We start from the raw sequence: 18,663 nt of genomic DNA, 5'->3' as shown, positions 1-18,663 counted from the left end.
CCAAGGTACATGCCCTTGACCGGAATCGAACCTGGGACCTTTCAGTCCGCAGGCCCGACGCTCTATCCACTGAGTCAAACCGGTTTCAGCTGAAATCAATTTTTTATGTTTGTTTTTTCATAATGTAATTTTATTACTATTATTTTCAGATCTTTTGATGAAAACAGGTATGAGGAAGGAAACTAGTTGCCAACACAACCGGAATTCTGGTGGAAACCGCGAATGTTTGGACCATTCATCACTCTGATGAAATCAATTTTTTAAAGTTTCCTGCTTGTCGACACCGGTTTGGCTCAGTGGATAGAGCAATGGCCTGCGGACTGAAAGGTCCCGGGTTCGATTCCTGTCAAGGGCATGTACCTTGGTTGAGGGCACATCTCCAGTAGGGGGCGTGCAGGAGGCAGCTGGTCGATGATTCTCATCGATGTTTCTCTCTATCCCTCTCTCTTCCTCTCTGTAAAAAAATCAATTAAAAAAATATTTTTTAAAAAAAAGTTTCCTGCTTGAATCCCATCTGCAAATTCCCCTTTGCCGTGTGAGGTCACACTGGCAGGTCCCGGGGAGTGAGGTGTGGCCCTCTTTGGGGGGCGCTGCTCTGCCTGCCTTTTGCCCCCTCCCCACCAGCTGCCCGGGCGGCCCCCATCCCTGCCAGCCAGCGAGTAACGCCGTCAGTCCCTGTCAGATCGGCCGTGGGGCTGTGCCGGGCATCGCACCTGGGCTTCCACCGGCCCTGCCCCGGTGACTCAGGGCGCGGCTATGTGCTTCCTGGCGTGGGCACCCGCTCCTCTGACAGCGTCTGCGCGGATCTGTGGCCCGTGTTTGAAGTCTTTTTATGACGAGTTCCAGGAAGGATGCGTGTCGTTTTTATTTGGCTAATTCAGTTCCCGCTCCCTTCCTCCACACGCCCTCTTTTGTTCTTCTTCTCTGCCATCTCTCATCTCCCCCCTCCCCTGCCGCCTCAGCAGTCCTGGAGGCTTTGCAGGCTGAAAGGTCCCGGGTTCGATTCCGGTCAAGGGCACATACCCGGGTTATGGGGCTGGATCCGCAGTGGGGGGGGGGGGGGGGGGGCCCGGTGCGGGAGGCAGCCGATCCATGGATGCTCTCTCATCCTCTCTCTCCCTCTCCTGTCCTCTCTGATATAAAAAGATACATATCTATAATATTGTAATAAAAGCATAATGTGCTCATTAGACGGAACAACCTTCCAGATGACCTTCTGGACGAAGCCAGGACTGCGAGGGAAGCTGGGGTCCCGGGAGCCAGAGGGAAGCCGGTGCCGGCAGCCAGTGGAAAGAAGGCCTGCTCTTGCACGAATTTTGTGCATCGAGCCTCCTAGTACATATTTTTTTTTAAAGTAAATTTGTACAGTTTCTGGGAAGTAGGCTTAGTTTTAGGATCAAACTGCCCAATATGGGAGCCACTAGTCACATAAGTACATTGAGTTTAAATTAATCAAAATGAAATAAGATTGCCTGGCCAGTGTGCCTCAGTGATTGACCATCAACCCTTGAACCAAGAGGTCACAGGTTCGATTCCTGGTCAGGGCACATGCCCAGGGTTGCAGGCTCCTTCCCCAGGGAGGGGCGTGTGGGAGGCAGCCAATCGATGTTTCCATCTTTCTATCCCTCTCTTTACACAATCAATAAAATCATTTTTTTTTTTTAAAGAATGAAATGAGATTCAAAATTCAGTTCCTCAGTCCGGCTGGCCACATTGCAAGCTCAGTAGCCACATGAGGCTGGTGACTCCATGTCAGCAGCACAGACAGGCAGCATTCCAACATCGCATGCAGGACGTTCCAGAACTACCTACAGAGAAACCAACCTGCCTCTATTTTTTATTATTATTAAATATATTTCTTTTTTTTAAATATATTTTATTGATTTTTCACAGAGAGGAAGGGAGAGAGATAGAGAGCTAGAAACATCGATGAGAGAGAATCATCGACCAGCTGCCTCCTGCACACCCCCCACTGGGGATGTGCCCGCAACCAATGCACATGCCCTTGACCGGAATCGAACCTGGGACCCTTTAGTCCTCAGACCGATGCTCTATCCACTGAGCCAAACCGGTTTCGGCTAAATATATTTCTTTATTGAATTCAAGGAGGAAGGGAGAAGGAGAGAGAGATAGAAACATCAGTGATGAGAGAGAATCATTGACCGGCTGCCTCCTGCACACCCCTACTGGGGACTGAGCACGTGCCCTTGACCGGAATCGAACCTGGGACCCTTCAGTGCGCAGGCTGATGCTCTATCCACTGAGCCACACCGGTGAGGGCCCAACCTGCCTCTTGCTGTAGGACTGCCTTCCTACGGTCACACGACCTGGTGCCAGACCACTCACTGCCTTCCCACTGGGGCAGGAAAGGGAGAAATCAAGGAGCGACGGGAATGAGAAAACCCCGTGAGCCTCAGTAATCACGGTCTGGCGGGAGTAGGTACTCATTACATCCAACTAATGCACACGTACCTGCCGCCTACCGGGCGGCTCCTGGGCGCCAGGCTCCGGGCGATGCCTGAGTGCTGGCTCCCAGGGAAGGACTGGGAGCCAGGCTCCAGCCAGCCCTTTCCTTCCCAAACAGCAGAGGGATCCACTCCTCACCCTCCACGCCCGTCCCGGCGGCCTGCGGGGAGGGACTCGGCCCGGAGTGCCCGGCGCTGACGCCAAAGCAGGGCTCAGGCCCTTCCCGCCAGGCCCGCGCCTGGCGAAGGGCCTCTGAGGGTGTCCGGGAATCTAAGTCAGGCAGCCGGGCGCCATGGCACGGCCTCTCTGTCCCTGGCCCATGCCCCGCAGAGGCCCTCCTGCCCCCACCCAAGCCCCGCTCCCCACCCCACGGCCCCAGCTGCAACCCAGGCCTCGTCCTCTCCCCGCGGGTCCTTATCCGCCCAAGGGGCTCCCCTCCCCTCCCCAACACACAGCCCTCCCCGTGCTTCCGAGACAGTATCCCAGCCTTTCTTTCCTTTTCTTTCTTTAAAATAGATATATTTCCCCAAAAATAAGACATCCTCCGAAAATAAGACCTACTTACAGGTTTCCTTCTGAGTGAAATATAAGGCATCCCCCCCCCCCGAAAATAAGCCCCCCCCCCCCCCCCCCGTAGGCTAAACATGAGAGATTTGGTCCACTGATTCTGAAAGAAATGGAGTCACAAGAAATTCACCAGGAAATTCAGGAACTGGATTGTTAGGATGATGTTCCAGAAGATGATGACATGATTGTCATTGAATAAATGAGTAAATTCTTGATACTGTAGGATTCACAGTTTGTCTGGTTTGTGTTGACAACTACCGTACTACCGTACCGTATACAGGTAATACATTTCCTTTATTTTCATTTAACAATAAATGTATACCGTATTCTTCTTCATGGGAAAATAAGACATCCCCTGAAAATAAGACCTGGCGCATCTTTGGGAGCAAAAATTAACATAAGACACTGTCTTATTTTCAGGGAAACAGGGTATATATCAATATATAATTTTTAAAATATATTTTATTGACTTTTTACAGAGAGGAAGGGAGAAGGATAGAGAGCTAGAAACATCGATGAGAGACAAACATCGATCAGCTGCCTCCTGCACACCCCCCACTGGGGATGTGCCCACAACCAAGGTACATGCCCTTTACCGGAATCAAACCGGGAACCCCTCCTCCCCCCAGGCCACAGGCCAACGCTCCATCCACTGAGCCAAACCAGCTAGAACTGTTGTTATTGTTAATTCCTCAGCCGAGGATATTTTTCTATTGATTTTTTTTTTTTAAGACAGAGTGGAAGGAAGGGAGAGAAATATCAGTCAACAGGCCGACACTCTATCCACTGAGTCAAACTGACTAAGGCTTTCTCTGTATCTTTAAATTTTTAGTTTACTTATTGATGGGAGAGAGAGAGAGAGAGAGAGAGAGAGAGAGAAGGACGTTGACTTGCTATTCCACTTATGTATGCATTCATTGGTTGCTTCTTGTATGTGCCCTGACCAGGGATCGAACCTGCAACCTTGGTGTATGGGATGAAGCGAAACCCACGGAGCTACCCAGCCAGGCTGCATCCCCGTGTCTTCACATGGGGTTCTTCTTGCGAGGTCATGTTAAATTAGGGGCCCCTCCTGCTGGCATGAGCTCAGCTTACTAATTCCATCGGCAATGACCCTATTCCCAATCAGATCACATTCTGAGCTCCTGGGGCTAGGACTTTTTCAGATATATATTTTTTTCTTTTTTTAAAAAATATATTTTATTGATTTTTTACAGAGAAGAAGAGAGAGGGACAGAGAGTCAGAAACATTGATGAGAGAGAGTCATCGATCAGCTGCCTCTTGCACAGCCCCTATTGGGGATGTGCCCGCAACCAAGGTACATGCCTTTGACTGGAATCGAACCCGGGACCTTTCAGTCCAGAGGCCGACGCTCTATCCACTGAGCCAAACTGGCCAGGACCGCGGCCGGCAAACTGAGGCTCGCGAGCCACATGCGGCTCTTTAGCCCCTTGAGTGTGGCTCTTCCACAAAACACCACGGCCTGGGCGAGTCTATGTTGAAGAAGTGGCGTTAGAAGAAGTTGAAGTTTAAAAAATGTGGCTCTCCAAAGAAAGGCCAATTGTTGTCCTGTGGATGTTTGGCTCTGTGGACGAATGAGTTTTCTGATGGCTGGGGCATGGGGCTAGAACTTTAACACACCCTCTCTCACACGCGAAGGCAAGCCCACGGCAGCGGAGAGGAGGGGCGAGCAGTGGCTGCCTCGGACCCGGGGCCTGGCCGGTGTGTCTGTGGAGGGCATCCATTGACAATACTCTCAATGAGAAACAAAGGGGAATGCCATCACCTGGTGTGGCTGGCATTTCCTGGCATCTCAGGGCGCTGTGCTTCCCCTGTTTTCCCTGCTCACTTCCTGGTCGGATCCGCTGCGGTGAGGAGGGAGTGGAGGCCTGAGGCGCAGTTCGTGGTTCCTGTAAGAACCCGAGAATTTGGCCAAAACCGGTTTGGCTCAGTGGATAGAGCATCGGCTTGGGGACTGAAGGGACCCGGGTTCGATTCCGGTCAAGGGCATGTACCTTGGTTGCGGGCACGTCCCCAGTAGGGGGTGTGCAGGAGGCAGCTGATCGATGTTTCTCTCTCATCGATGTTTCTAACTCCCTATCTCTCTCCCTTCTTCTCTGTACAAAATCAATAAAATATATTTTAAAAAAAACAAAAAAAACCCTGAGAATTTTCCCACCGACAGCTGAGAGGCTGGGGAGCCGGCAGACCGCTCCCAGCCGGAGATGGGGGCCTCTGGGTGGTGTGTGCCAGCTGCCATGCCACGTCTCCAACCGTCACAGCCAATGCCCCGGCCAGCGTTATTGGCAGTAACATGCCCAGGAAACAGGGCCTCCCGAGAGAGACAGGCCTAGACTCCGGATGGCACCAGAAAGCTTTAAGGAATTAAGATACGTGGTACTTTGGCCCGGCACCTGGCTCAGTGGACAGAGCGTTGGCCTGCGGACTGAAGGGTCCTGGGTTCGACTACAGTCAAGGCCATGTACCTTGGTTGCGGGCACATCCCCAGTGGGGGGTGTGCAGGAGGCAGCTGGTCGATGTTTCTCTCTCATCGATGTTTCTAACTTTCTGTCTCTCTAAAAAAAATCAATAAAATAAAATAATAATAATTAAAAAAAAAGATTGACTTTGGCTTGGCTGGCGTGGCTGGCGTGGCTCAGTGGTTGAGTGTCGACCTATGAACCAAGAGGTCCCGGTTCGATTCCCGGTCAGGGCACACGTCCGGGTTACAGGCTCCATCCTAAGTGGGGGTGTGCAGGAGGCAGCCGATCGATGTTACCATCCATGTTTCTCTCCCTCTCTCTCTCTAACACTCAATAAAAGCATCTTTTTAAAAGAGCTAACATAATGCTGACTCCATACTCTGTAGATGGTTCCCCCCACGTGTTCTGTTATATAATCTTCGCGGTGACCTTGGAGATGAGGAGTGTCCTGTGTTACAGACGAGGAAAGGCAGGTGAAGAGAGGTGAGGCCACAGCGAGGGCGGGAGGGGCAGGGCACAGAGTCCACTTGGCTTTGCACCCGCGTCGATCACTCAGACACACACCTCCTGAGAGGGAGGGCCCGTCAGGAGCCCTGTGTGTCAATCACCTTCGGTTCCTCGGGTCTCCCCCCACAATCCCAGGACACCCTCCCCCCCCATGAGCACGTGGGCCATTTGCCCCGCAGCCATAGTCCCGCAGCGTGCATCCTGTGCTCAGTCCTTGGGGTTCCTGGACCGTGTTATCGGAAAGCTCAATGGCTAGACGGGGGGTGGCGGGTCAAAGGGCATGTTCCCGGCGGAGGTTCGGGGTGGCGCTGAGATCCCGGGAGAGGCGGGGAGCACGGGGGGCCTTCCCGGTGAGAAAGCTGCGCGGAGCAGGGGAGCAGGGGTGAGTGAGGCTGTGCGGGGCGGGAGTCCACACGGCCAAGGTGACAGGTGCTGGCACGGGAGGGAGGGAGGGTGTGGCCTGGGGCCTCGCCTGCCAGGCTGGGCTCTGTGCTGAGGGTATTCTCTCTAAAATTAATTTAAAAAAATTTTTTTTTAATTTTCTTCCAGGGGCAAAAAGGTTCAACCTTGCATTCTCAGCGGCGGGTAAGAGGCACGGAGCTCAGTGAGCAGGAAGGCGGGGTTTGGGCATCACAGACGCCGGCACAGTGGCAGGATGAGCAAAGCCGGGAAGTGCGCCCCCTGGCTGTCCAGAAAATATTAGCTTTATAAAGATACTTTTTAAAATATATATATATATATTTTTTTTTATTGACTTTTTACAAGGGAGAAAGATAGTTAGAAACGTCGACGAGAGAGAGAAACACCAATCAGCTGCCTCTTGCACACCCCCCACTGGGGATGTGCACACAACCAGGGTACATGCCCTTGACGGGAATCAAACCTGGGACCTTTCAGTCCGCAGGCGGACGCTGTATCCACTGAGCCAAACCGGTGTCGGCTAAAAAGATGCTTTTAATGACTGTTTTTACAGCCGGGAAATGCGGGGAAGCACTCACCAGCTTTTTTTTTTTTTTTTTTTTTTTAACATATTTTATTGATTTTTAACAAAGAGGAAGGGAAAAGAATAGAGAGTTAGAAACATCCATCAGCTGCCTCCTGAACACGCCCCACTGGGGATGTGCCCACAACCAAGGTACACGCCCTTGACCGGAATCGAACCTGGGACCCTTGAGTCTGCAGGCCAACGCTCCATCCACTGAGCCAAACCGGCTAGGGCAGAATGGCCTTTTTAAGACTGACTACTATCCCATTGCCTAGACATACCACACTTCGACCACTCATTAGTCCATGGACACCTGGACCCTCTCCAGCGTCCTGCACATAGCGCTCCACTGAGCGCCCTGCACATAGTAGGCGCTCCACTGAGCGCCCTGCACATAGTAGCACTCCACTGAGCGCCCTGCACATAGTAGGCGCTCCACTGAGCGCCCTGCACATAGTAGGCGCTCCACTGAGCGCCCTGCACATAGTAGCACTCCACTGAGCGCCCTGCACATAGTAGGCGCTCCACTGAGCGCCCTGCACATAGTAGGCGCTCTGTTGGAACAAATGTACGTAAAGGATGTGAGCAGAGACCCTGTTCCCAGCCCTGCCTTGCAGAGCCTGGCCCAGGGCCTGGCCCAGAGCAGGTGCTCAGCAAACACCCGCCTGCAGGAGCGTCCCTCCCAGGGCCTCCCTGACACCCCCTCCCCCCCGCACCCCGGGGGCGGGGCCGGCTGGGGGGGGTGTGGGGGTCTCTCTGTGACGTCACACAGGCCCCGCCATGCCTCCGGCCTGGGCCCTCCTGCTGCTCGCCGGCCTGGGCGGGGGCCGGGGCTGCCTGCAGTGCGACCCCGCGGTGCAGCACACCCTGCGCCAGCTGCGCCGGGACCTCGTCCCCAGCCGCTTCGGCCGCGGGCACCTGCGGGCGCGCGCCCAGGCCCTGCTGCTGGGCATGGAGGGGCCTTTCTTCAGGGACTACGCCGCCGGCGTGTCCGGGGGCGAGATCGGTGCGCGCTGGAGGGGAGGGAGGGTGCCGGGCACCGGGGAGGGAGGGACAGGGGGGTCCGGGCCAGAGGCGGGGGTGGGAGACACTGTGGGACCACGCCCCCTAAGGGCGGAGGCCTGTCCTGCAGGGAGATGGGGGGGGGGTCCTTGGCTCTCGGAGGACCCCCTGGACATCCCTCCCCTCCCCTCTCCCCCCCAGAGGCGGATCAGCTGGACCCTGTGGCGATCTTCGCGCAGAATCAGATAAACAAGCTGAGGGCTGTCTCTCTGAGCGGTAGGAAGGGAGGGGGGCCTTTCCCCCGCCCCTTCCCCCTCCCTGCGGCCTGTCCACCAGCTTCCTCGTGGCTTCACAATACAAGCAGCCCTGGCTGGTTTGGCTCAGTGGATAGAGCCTCGGCCTGAGGACCAAAGGGTCGCGGGTTCGATTCTGGTCAAGGGCGGGTAGCTTGGTTGTGGGCTCCTCCCAGGTCCTGTCGGGGGCCCATGCAGGAGGCAACCAATCGATGTGTTTCTCTCACATCAATGTTTCTATCTCTTTCCCCCTCTCTTCACTCTCCCTAAAAATCAATGGAAAGATATCCTCGGGTGAGGGTTAACAAAAGAGAGAGAGAGAGAGAGAGAGAGAGAGAGAGAGAGAAGAGAAGAGAAGAGGAGAGGAGAGGAGAGGAGAGGAGAGGAGAGAAGAGAAGAGAAGAAGAAAAGAAAAGAGAAAAACCTTTTCTGGGTGTCTGGTAGGGCTCCCAGTGCTTTGCTTACAAGAGTCTACTACGGCTTACCCAGAGGGGGAAACTGAGGCTCAGCCACGCCGGAAGTCACACAGCTGGGAAGAGAGAGGGAGGATCTGAACCGGGTCATCTGGCTCAGACCCTGTACCCTCACCACCACCAACCAGGTGGGGGGCAGGCACCATTCACAGTTAGTCCTCGGGGATTCGCTCGGGCCTTATGACAGTTCCCCAGCAGAGGGCAGCAGAGAGCTGTGGACCTGGGGGAGCTGGCAGGGCGGTGTCTAAGCCCCAGGAGCCTTGCCCCACCGAGAGGGAAGGGACAGGGGGAGGACGCTAAGGAAGAGCCCACCCATTTTTAAAAATATAAATTTTATTTATTTCTTTTACAGAGAGGAAGGGAGAGGAATAGAGAGCTAGAAACATCAATCAGCTGCCTCCTGCACACCTCCCACTGGGGATGTGCTCGCAACCAAGGTACACGCCCTTGACCAGAATCGAACCTGGGACCTTTCAGTCCGTAGGCCGACGCTCTATCCACTGAGCCAAACCGGTTTTGGCAAGCCCACCCATTTTTTAAATATATACTTTATTGATTTTTTTTTACCGAGAGGAAGGGAGGGGGATAGAGAGAAACATCGATCAGCTGTCTCCTGCACCCCCCCCCACTGGGGATGTGCCCCCCAACCAAGGTACGTGCCCTTTACCGGAATCGAACCTGGGACCTTTCAGTCCGCAGGCCGACGCTCTGTCCACTGAGCCAAACCAGTTAGGGTGAGCCCACCCATTTCTCATTATTTCCCATTTTAAAAAAGATATAAAGTGTGTGTGTGTGTGTGTGTGTGTGTGTGTGTGTATGCGCGCGTCCGCGCGCATGCTCAGCCAGAAGCCGGGCTCACAGAAGCTAGATGCAGGACTTTGCAAGCCATCGGTTTGCCCCGTGGACCCCAGTAAGACCTGATCTTGGGTTCCCCGTAATGAAAGATAGTTTCCTCTTCCCTTCTCTTTGAAGCTGCCGATGGGGTGCTGAGTGCCTCCCAAGGAGATCTCCCTCTCTCTCTCTCTCTCTTTCTCTCTCTCTCTCTCTCCCCTCAGATGGGCCTCTGCTGCAAGAGCTGGTGACTCTTAGGAGGAAGGTGACCAAGAAACTCAAGACAGGTTTAAGGTCGTATGAACTAAAAGGTGCAGCATCCCCTCTCCACCAACTCCCCTCTCTTCTCCTCTCCTCCCCTCCCCTCCGACTCAGCCCTCTCTGCCCCTCACTAATATTCCTTCCTCTTCTCTCCCAGACTCATTCCTCCCTCCCTCTCCTGGCTCCTTGCCTTGATCAGATCCTCAAATTGCTGTCCCAACTGATCTCACCTCAGCTCTTTTCTCTTGCAGCCTGTGATCAGAAAACCTGCCGTGAGTCCTGATAGACTTCTTGTCTATCCCTTCCTTCTCTGCCTCTTTACCCACAAATCAAGCCCCACGGTCACACCTATTTCAAACTAGTGGGTCTGAATAGATAATGTAGATGCATGCTATGATGCACACTGACCACCAGGGGGCAGAACGCTCAATGCAGGAGCTGCCCACAGGCCCCTGGCCAGCAAAGGCAGGCGCCAGCGGGCTCCCCACCCCCATCTCCCTGCTGGTTGCCCCACACCGGCCAGGCTTAGGGAACCTACCTGTGCATGAATTTCATGCCCTGGGCCTCTACTATTTTATAAATATATACAAACTAGAGGCCCGGTGCATGAAATTCATGCTTGAGTAGGATCCCCAGGCCTGGCTGGTGATCAGGACCAATCAGGTTCCCTGCCCGCCCCCCTCCTCCTTCCCTCACTCCCTCAGTGCCCTGCTGCTGCTGGTCGCCTGCCATGTTCCCTGCCACCCCTTGGTGGTCAGCACACATCATAGCGAGCGACACAACTCCCGGTCTCCCCAGCAGAACTCCTGAGGGGACAATTTGCATATTAGCCTTTTATTGTAAGTAATAGCATTATTTTAATGTGAATCGTCGGTGCACTTTGCTCAGCTTGCTCTGCTGCACATGGGACACCCAAATTCATGAGCGCCACGGGATTCCATATCCTATTCCCCTTCCGCCTTCCCACCCGGTGCCAATTGTCTCATAGCTCGCCTCATCCCAGGTCTCTCTTTCCCTTCTTCCAGACACGCTTACAGAAGAAGTTCTGGACTGTGTGCATTGCCGGAAGACCAGCCCCAGATGCATGAAGAAGGATGACTGTTTCGGTAAGCTCTTGGTGGTGGGAGACATGAGAGATGGCAGCCGGTCCCAGTGGATATGGGTTTTGGGGTCTCCCACATGCAGCCTTGAATTCTGCCCCAAACTTGCTTATGGTGAGTGAGGCCCAGGAGGTGCTTCCAAGTCTGGAAATCAATTTGTCCTGCTGTTAAAGGGGAAGACTCCTCTGTGCCTTGGCAATGCACCTACCACCAGAACGGCAGGTGCTAAAAGGTGTTTTATTTTTAGCCAATGTCGCATCTGGGGAGTCTGAAAGGATATGCTTCATTTATTCACTCACTGAGAATTTAAAAAAAAAATTTTTTTTTTAAATACATACCCGTAGAGGACATAGTACCATGGACCCCCCCCCCCCCCCCCAATATACATCAAGATTGAATAATCAATGGCCGAAGCTGTTTGGCTCCGTGGATAGAGTGTCGGCCTGTGGACCTGGATTCCGGTCAAGGGCACATACCTCAGTTGCAGGCTGCTCCTCCCCGACCTGGGACCTGGTCAGGGCACATGTAGGAGGCAACCAATCAATGTGTTTCTCTCGCATTTGATATTTCTCCGTGTCTCTCCCTCTCTCTAAAAATCAATGGGGAAAATATCCTCAGGTGAAGATTTCAAAACAAGAAAGATTGAATAGTCATGCTGGACCTTTTCACATGTAGTTCCCTCTCTCTGTCCCACTGCCCCTCTGACTCCCTCATTCCACAAAGTCTCAAAGTCCCTGGTCACACTCTTTAAAGCAGAGCTTTCTAGCAAATGATCTTGACAATGAATGTTCTCCCATTTGATTCATTAATTATTTTTGCCACAGTGTTTTAAAAGAAATCGGGCATCATGAAATTTCACCCACTAACCGAAACCGGTGTGGCCCAGTGGATAGAGCATCGGCCTGTGGACTGAAAGGTCCCGGGTTCGATTGCAGTCAAGGGCATGTACCTTGGTTGCGGGCACATCCCCAGTAGGGGGTGTGCAAGAGGCAGCTGATCGATGATTCTCTCTCATCGATGTTTCTAATTCTCTATCCCTCTCTCTTCCTCTCTGTAAAAAAAAACAAAACACACACACACACACAAAAAAAAACACACAATAAAATATATAGAAAAAAAAGAAATTTCACTCATTAATAATGTGTACTCTGAAAACAAGGGCATTTCCTACATAAGCACAATGCCATTCCCACACTCAACGAATCTAACACCAACTCTTCAATATCAAATAAATCCAAGTTCCTTTTCCAACTTCCCGAATCGTCCCTTCGTTCAAACAGAAGCCCAATGAAAGGACTTCTCATGTCACTCAATTGGTAGGTTTTTCACTTCATTATTGATTCTACACGCGTTTTTCTTACTACTTTCCCTCACGACATTGAAAAAATGGGGGGAAAAGGAATTTGTCTATTTGCTCCCTTAGAGCAATGCTTTTTTAAAATATATTTTTATTAATTTCAGAGAGGAAGGAAGAGGGAAAGAGAGATAGAAACATCAATGATGAGAGAGAATCATTGATTGGCTGCCTCCTGCACGCCTCCCACTGGGGATGGAACCTACAGCCTGGGCATGTACCCTGACCGGGAATCGAACCTGGGACCCTTCAGTCCACCAGCCTAGGTGGGAAGGAGGCCCCGGTAGCTGAGTGAGCTGGGGGTGCGATCAAGGTCAAAGAAGGGTGGCAATGGAGGGTCCACTGTCAGTCGACAGGCAGCCCCGCACGGCCCTGCAGTACGGCTCTGGGCGCCGACGCCCCTGGAACCAGGTCCTGCTGGGCATCGTCGTTTCCCTGTGCCTGGCCGTCTTTGCCTTCGGGGTCATCGTGGCTTCGTGAGTCATCCCTGCCCTCCCCTGCAGCCCCCACGCCCCACTGAGCCCCTCACAAGGCCGAGCACCCTGCAAATCTGCCCAGAGACCCCGATGTCATTGGCTGAGTCAAATGAGGCCGGTGATTGGCTGGAAGATTTTTTTTTCTCCTTTTCTTCCCTCTACTTAATTATTACTTTATTTTTTAAATTAATTTCTTTATTGATTAAGGTATCACATATTTGTCCTCAACCCCCCATTTCAATCCCTCACTCCCCTCCACTCATGCCCCCACCCTCCTATTGTCCTTGACCACTGGTTAGGCTCAGATATATGCACATAAGTCCTTTGGTCGATCTTTCCCTTTTATCCCCACCCTCCTTTGAGGTCCAGCAGTCTGGCCCATGGCTCCTTATCTCTGGGTCCGTTCTTGTTCATTGGTCTATGTTGTTCACCACTTCCCCCAGACGAGTGAGATCATGTCCTACTGGAAATATACTTATAAGAGTCAAAAATGAGACAAGCAATCATCGTTATGCTGAAAGGCATATGCATCAGTCTGTAGTGAGTTTCTTTCTGGGCCACCGGTTCTTTTGAGACCCAATTTTAACGTCAAACAGTTCCTATGTGTACCTGTCAGCCATGGTATTTCGGTTCTGGATGGTGGGCAAATGGTGGCTGGAAGATTTTTTTGGGGGAGAGGGGGGTTATCAGTTGACAGAGAAGGGCCTGCCGTCCTCGTTCTAACCCCCACGCCTTTTCTCTCCGACCAGGGCCGTTACCTACAGGCATAACCGGAAACTCCTGCTGCAGTAGGGTGCTGGTGTGGGGTTTGTAAAGGGGAAAGGAAAAGAAGTTTAATAAAGTCTGTGACAGGTTTCTCAATGGCTCCATCAGTTCCTGGAGGGCCTTTCCCCAGCTCTGGACACCAGCCTTCAAGAGGGAGGGACCACCTGCAGGGAGAGTTTGAAGGGACAACTATTCCTATTTGGGGGACGGGGGGGCAACGCGTCCAAAAATGAGGTGACACCGGAAAGGCCAGCGTGGAGAATCCACCTTTCACTGCCCATCTGAACTCTTTTTTAAAAATATATATTGGGTCGGCAACTAAGTAATTGCGGGTTTTAAAAAGAAAATCAAAGACAATTTTTTTATGGAACTAAATAACTTTATTCTATAATGTATTGCCCATTTTGATCAATGACCTTTTGCCATCTTTCAGGCAGCATCATAATCCCACGTTCAAAAAACTTCTGGTTTTTATTAGCAAAAAACTGAATCAGGTACGATTTGACATCATCATCATTATTGAAATTTTTACCATTCAAGGAGTTTTGTAAAGATCGAAACAAAAAGTAATCAGATGGTGCAAGGTCAGGACTATATGGTGGATGTGGTAAAACATCCCAACCAAGCTCCATTAATTTTTGCCGAGTGACCAAAGATGTGTGTGGCCTTGCATTGTCATGATGGAATACAACACCTTTTCGATTTGCCAATTCGGGCCGCTTTTCTTCAACTGCATTGTTTAATTTTGTTAGTTGTTCAATGCAGACATCAGAATTGATCGTTCGGTTGGGTGGTAAGAGTTCAAAGTAGACAATTCCTTTGTAATCCCACCAAACTGATAACAAAACCTTCTTTTGATGAATATCAGCTTTTGATGTTGTTTGAGTTGGTTCACCTGGCCTGCTCCACGATCTTTTCCGCTTGATATTGTTGTAAACAACCCATTTTTCATCGCCAGTTATCAGTCGTTTTAAAAATGGATCATTTTCATTATGTTTCTTTAGCAAATCGCAGCTGCTAATGCGTTGCGTTAACTGTGATTCTTTCAGTTCGTGAGGAACCCATGTATCGAGTTTTTGAACATAGCCAAGTTGTTTTAAGTGATTTTCAATGCATGTATGTGATACATGAAGCTTCTCTGCAATCTCACGTGTTGTATTGTGACAGTCCGAATTGATTATTGCTTTGATTAGGGCGTCATCAACTTCAATTGGACGACCAGAGCGTTTTTCATCTTTGAGTGAAAAATCACCAGAACGAAATTTGGCAAACCAATTTTGACACTGCCGTTCTTTTAAGGCTTCGTCACCATAAACAGCACATAACTTTTTATGAGCTTGGGATACGTTTTTCCCTTTGCGGAAATAAAAAAGCAAAATATGACGAAAATGTTCCTTTTGATTTTCCATTTTTCAACGAACACCAAACAAAAACTACAAAACAGATCAAAAAACTTTTTTTACTGATTAACAGCTGAATAGCCAACTATCAAATAACAAAATGTGTTTTATATTTGTACTACGTCTGCAAACCTAAAAATTCAACTGAAGCCATATATGTGTGAAACCCGCAATTACTTAGCTGCCGACCCAATATTTTATTGATTTTATTCAGAGAGGAAGGGACAGGAATAGAGAGTTAAAAACATTGGTCAGCTGCCTCCTGCATGCCCCCCACCACCACCACCACTGGGGATGTGCTGCAACCAAGGTACATGCCCCTGACCGGAATCGAACCTGGGATCCCTCAGTCCGCAGGCCGATGTTCTATCCACTGAGCCAAACTGGTTTTGGCCGAGAGGGCAGTTCTTAAGTGACGCATCCCAGAATCGGGCTGCCTCCTCTCTGGTTCCAGGTGCATCACCCAAAAACCCCAGCTGCCAAATCACCACAGCTCAGCAGCTCCTGCGTTGAGCGTCTGCCCCCTGGTGGTCAGTGAGGGTCATAGCGACCAGTCATTTTCCCCATTCAGTCTATTTGCATATTAGGCTTTTATTATATAGGATTTACATTCTCAGGTAATTATTTTTCCTGATCATAGTCACCCTTTCATTCCAATCTCAGCCCCTTGTCTGTTCACATTATATCACTTATCATAATTTCTTATTATATATTTACTGCCTGCTCTCTGCATCCCTGAAGGCAGGGTCCATGTGTGTCTTTCACCACAATATCCCCAGCACCTACAGCACTGCCTGGGACATAGTAAGTTCTCAAGAAATATCAATGGATGTACTTCCCCTCCCCACCTACCTGGTTTTCCTCCCTCCCTGGTGCTCCAACATACTCATTCCATTAAGTTTTATGAGCGCAGCACGCTCTTTTGTTGCGCATCCATACTACTTGAAGGTGCCTGCAATGAAGGGTGCTCTTGCCTAGAGCCACTGCTCAGATAGTTGCTATGGAGACCACTCTTCATTTCCACAGTTGACGGTTGCCCTGGAGACGGACGCTGGCGCTCGTTAGTTTTCAGAATGTAGTCTGAAACGAACTGTGTAGCCTTCTCCTTCTCCATCCCGCCTCCTGAAGCCAGAAGAAGCCTTTGACATCCATGTACCCCAAGCGAAAGTCGCCCCGGACTCCAGGGCTCCCTTCAGCCTTTGCCCGGAGAAGCCTGAATCCCAGGGGGATCTGGGAAGTGTAGTTCATGAGGCGCAGAGGCGTGCACAGCACCGGAGCTGCGCACGCAGCGTCGCAATGGGGACGTGCCTACAGGAAGCGAACCAGAGGTCCAAGCCTCAGTTGCCAGGAACTTGAGGACCCCGTGTTTGGCCAGAAGTTCGTTTTCGGGGGCCTAGGCCACCTAACGAGACAGAGAGGCGCGAGAAGCTGGCGCTAGCCAATGGGGCACCCCCTTAAGGCTGGCTAGCTCGCGGCCAGAGGCCAGGCGGGGGCAAGATGAGAGGCGGGGTGGAGGAGGGTGGGGCGGGGCTATGTGCAGGGCTAGCGCGGGGATTGGCTGGTGGGAGCAGGAGGCTTGAGCCAATGAAGCCGTTGTGAGCGGAACGCGCTGATGTTCGTGCTGAGAATGCAGGATCCTAATCAAGGCTTGGAGAGGATTTGGGGGGCTTCGTCCAGGTTGGTCACTGCTCTTCTCTTGCTCTTGGTTTGAGGACTCACCGGCTGAATTGAATGGTGTGGAGCCAGCTTAGTTTCTCAGGTTTGTGTTTTCTCTTTCTTTTTTTTAATATTTTATTGATTTTTTTACAGAGAGGAAGAGAGAGGGATAGAGTCAGAAACATCAATGAGAGAGAATCATTGATCAGCTGCCTCCTGCACACTCCCTACTGGGGATGTGCCCACAACCAAGGTACATGCCCTTGACCGGAATCGAACCCAGGACCTTTCAGTCCGCAGGCCGACGCTCTATCCACTGAGCCAAATCAGTTTTGGGTGTTTGTCTTCTAAGCTCACTTTCTAAGGAAGTAAATGTCTAGTATAAATCTGTTATTATTGTTTTACTAATAATGGATTTTCAATCACTTCTTGCTAGGTGTCGAGCTAAGGTCGAGGTTAAGCACTAGGGTTCCAAGTTTTGTAAGTACTAACCTTACAAAATAAATAAAATGTATAGTAATGTGTTGAGTGCTTATGAGCCAAGGATAGTGTTGAAAAAAAAAATATGGCATTAGTTTTAGTGCTGATAATTACTAAAAAGTATTCATTATACTGAAACAGCTCGTATTTATGCATCTTGGGTGCCAGGCACAGCTCTAAACCACCCTGAACAACAGGTCAACAGGGGCAAGTTTCCTTAACTCTTTGGCCAGAGTGTGTCCACCTTTATCTGTTTTACGCAGTGAGCTCTCAGGTGTGATTTCTTAAGAGTATCTTCCCAACATTAGGTTACCAGAAGCATCAACAGACTTGAAAAGGAAGTGAGTTGATATTTAATATAGTGTCATCTTCCAAAATATTGGTGTCACCCACACTTTAGAAAACACTAATGCAAGAACAAGTTGTGAGTAGAAAACTTGAAAACCATTATTCTAGGGCAGTGTTACCCAAACTTCTCTCATGATGAGAATCACCTGGTGGAGTTGTTAAAACACAGATTCCTGAATCCCAACTAAGAAGTGCTAAACTAGGTACCTGGTGAGCCGTAACTGGTTTGGCTCAGAGGATAGAGTGTTGGCCTGCGGACCAAGGAGTCCCAGGTTTGATTTCAGTCAAAGGCATGTAACTCGGTTGCAGGCTCTCTCCCTTCCTGCTGTGGTAACCAAGGCCACACGTTCAACTAAAGGGGCTCTAACCTGGTCTCTCGAGTGTATAGGACAGAGCCAGCCAGCCACCCACCTTGTCCCCACAGTGGACATGTAATGTGAGCAAAATAAACCTCTGCTCTGTTCAACTACTGAGATTTGACACTTTTAACTGTTTTGCCACTGCATAATCTAATTCAGCTAAGTCTCTTGGCTTAGCAGTGCTAGGCTTGGTTAACTCCGTGTTCCCCAAGCCTCATGCAACTCAATTTTTGCTGTACACGTGTACCACATATTTTCCCTTTAATTCAGTTTACTCCCCCATCCTCCCCTTAAACCAATTTATTTTTATTTTTTTATATATATTTTATTGATTTTTCACAGAGAGAAAGAGAGAGGGATAGAGAGTTAGAAACATTGATGAGAATCATCGATCAGCTGCCTCCTGCACAACCCCTACTGGGGATGTGCCCGCAACCAAGGTACATGCCCCTGCCCGGAATCGAACCCGGGACCCTTCAGTCCGCAGGCCGACGCTCTATCCACTGAGCCAAACCGGTCCCGGCTAAACCAATTTATTTTTAAAGAGGACTTGCACCTGGCTGGCATGGCTCAGTAGTTGAGTGTTGACCTATGAACCAGGTCAGTTCGATTCCCAGTCAGGACATGGGGGCTCAATCCCGTGTGGGGTGTGCAGGAGGCAGCCAAAAAATGCACTCATCATTGATGTTACTATCTTAGTCTCCCTATCTCTTCCTCTCTGAAATTATTTAGAAAGGTATATTAAAAAAATAAAGAGGACTTTCTGTCACTACCATGAGCAAGAAGGTAATATATTGTCAGTAAAGGAGAAAAAGTGGCAAGAATTTAATTCCAAGAGCCAAAAAGTATTAAATTC

At 50.5% G+C, this 18,663-nt stretch overlaps 1 protein-coding gene across 2 annotated transcripts; it reads left to right on the top strand.

The window, feature by feature from the left end:
- Nucleotides 1-7,779: 7,779 nt before the first annotated feature.
- IZUMO2 (IZUMO family member 2) lies at nucleotides 7,780-13,664 on the top strand. 2 transcript variants are annotated; one of them, XM_036425663.2, is made up of 7 exons: nucleotides 7,780-8,015; nucleotides 8,213-8,287; nucleotides 9,833-9,919; nucleotides 10,121-10,141; nucleotides 10,895-10,975; nucleotides 12,673-12,799; nucleotides 13,549-13,664. In XM_036425663.2, the coding sequence occupies exons 1-7, from the start codon at nucleotides 7,790-7,792 to the stop codon at nucleotides 13,589-13,591; spliced, it is 660 nt and encodes a 219-aa protein (XP_036281556.1). In that variant the 5' UTR covers nucleotides 7,780-7,789; the 3' UTR covers nucleotides 13,592-13,664. The 2 variants fall into 2 exon arrangements, with proteins under 2 accessions (XP_036281556.1, XP_045433135.1); XM_045577179.1 differs by lacking the exon at nucleotides 10,895-10,975.
- Nucleotides 13,665-18,663: the final 4,999 nt, after the last annotated feature.

Source organism: Pipistrellus kuhlii, unplaced genomic scaffold (assembly GCF_014108245.1).
Source record: "Pipistrellus kuhlii isolate mPipKuh1 unplaced genomic scaffold, mPipKuh1.p scaffold_m20_p_84, whole genome shotgun sequence".
NCBI lineage: Eukaryota > Metazoa > Chordata > Mammalia > Chiroptera > Vespertilionidae > Pipistrellus > Pipistrellus kuhlii.
Note: the sequence above shows the minus strand (reverse complement) of the source record. Positions and strands in the feature narration are given on the sequence as shown.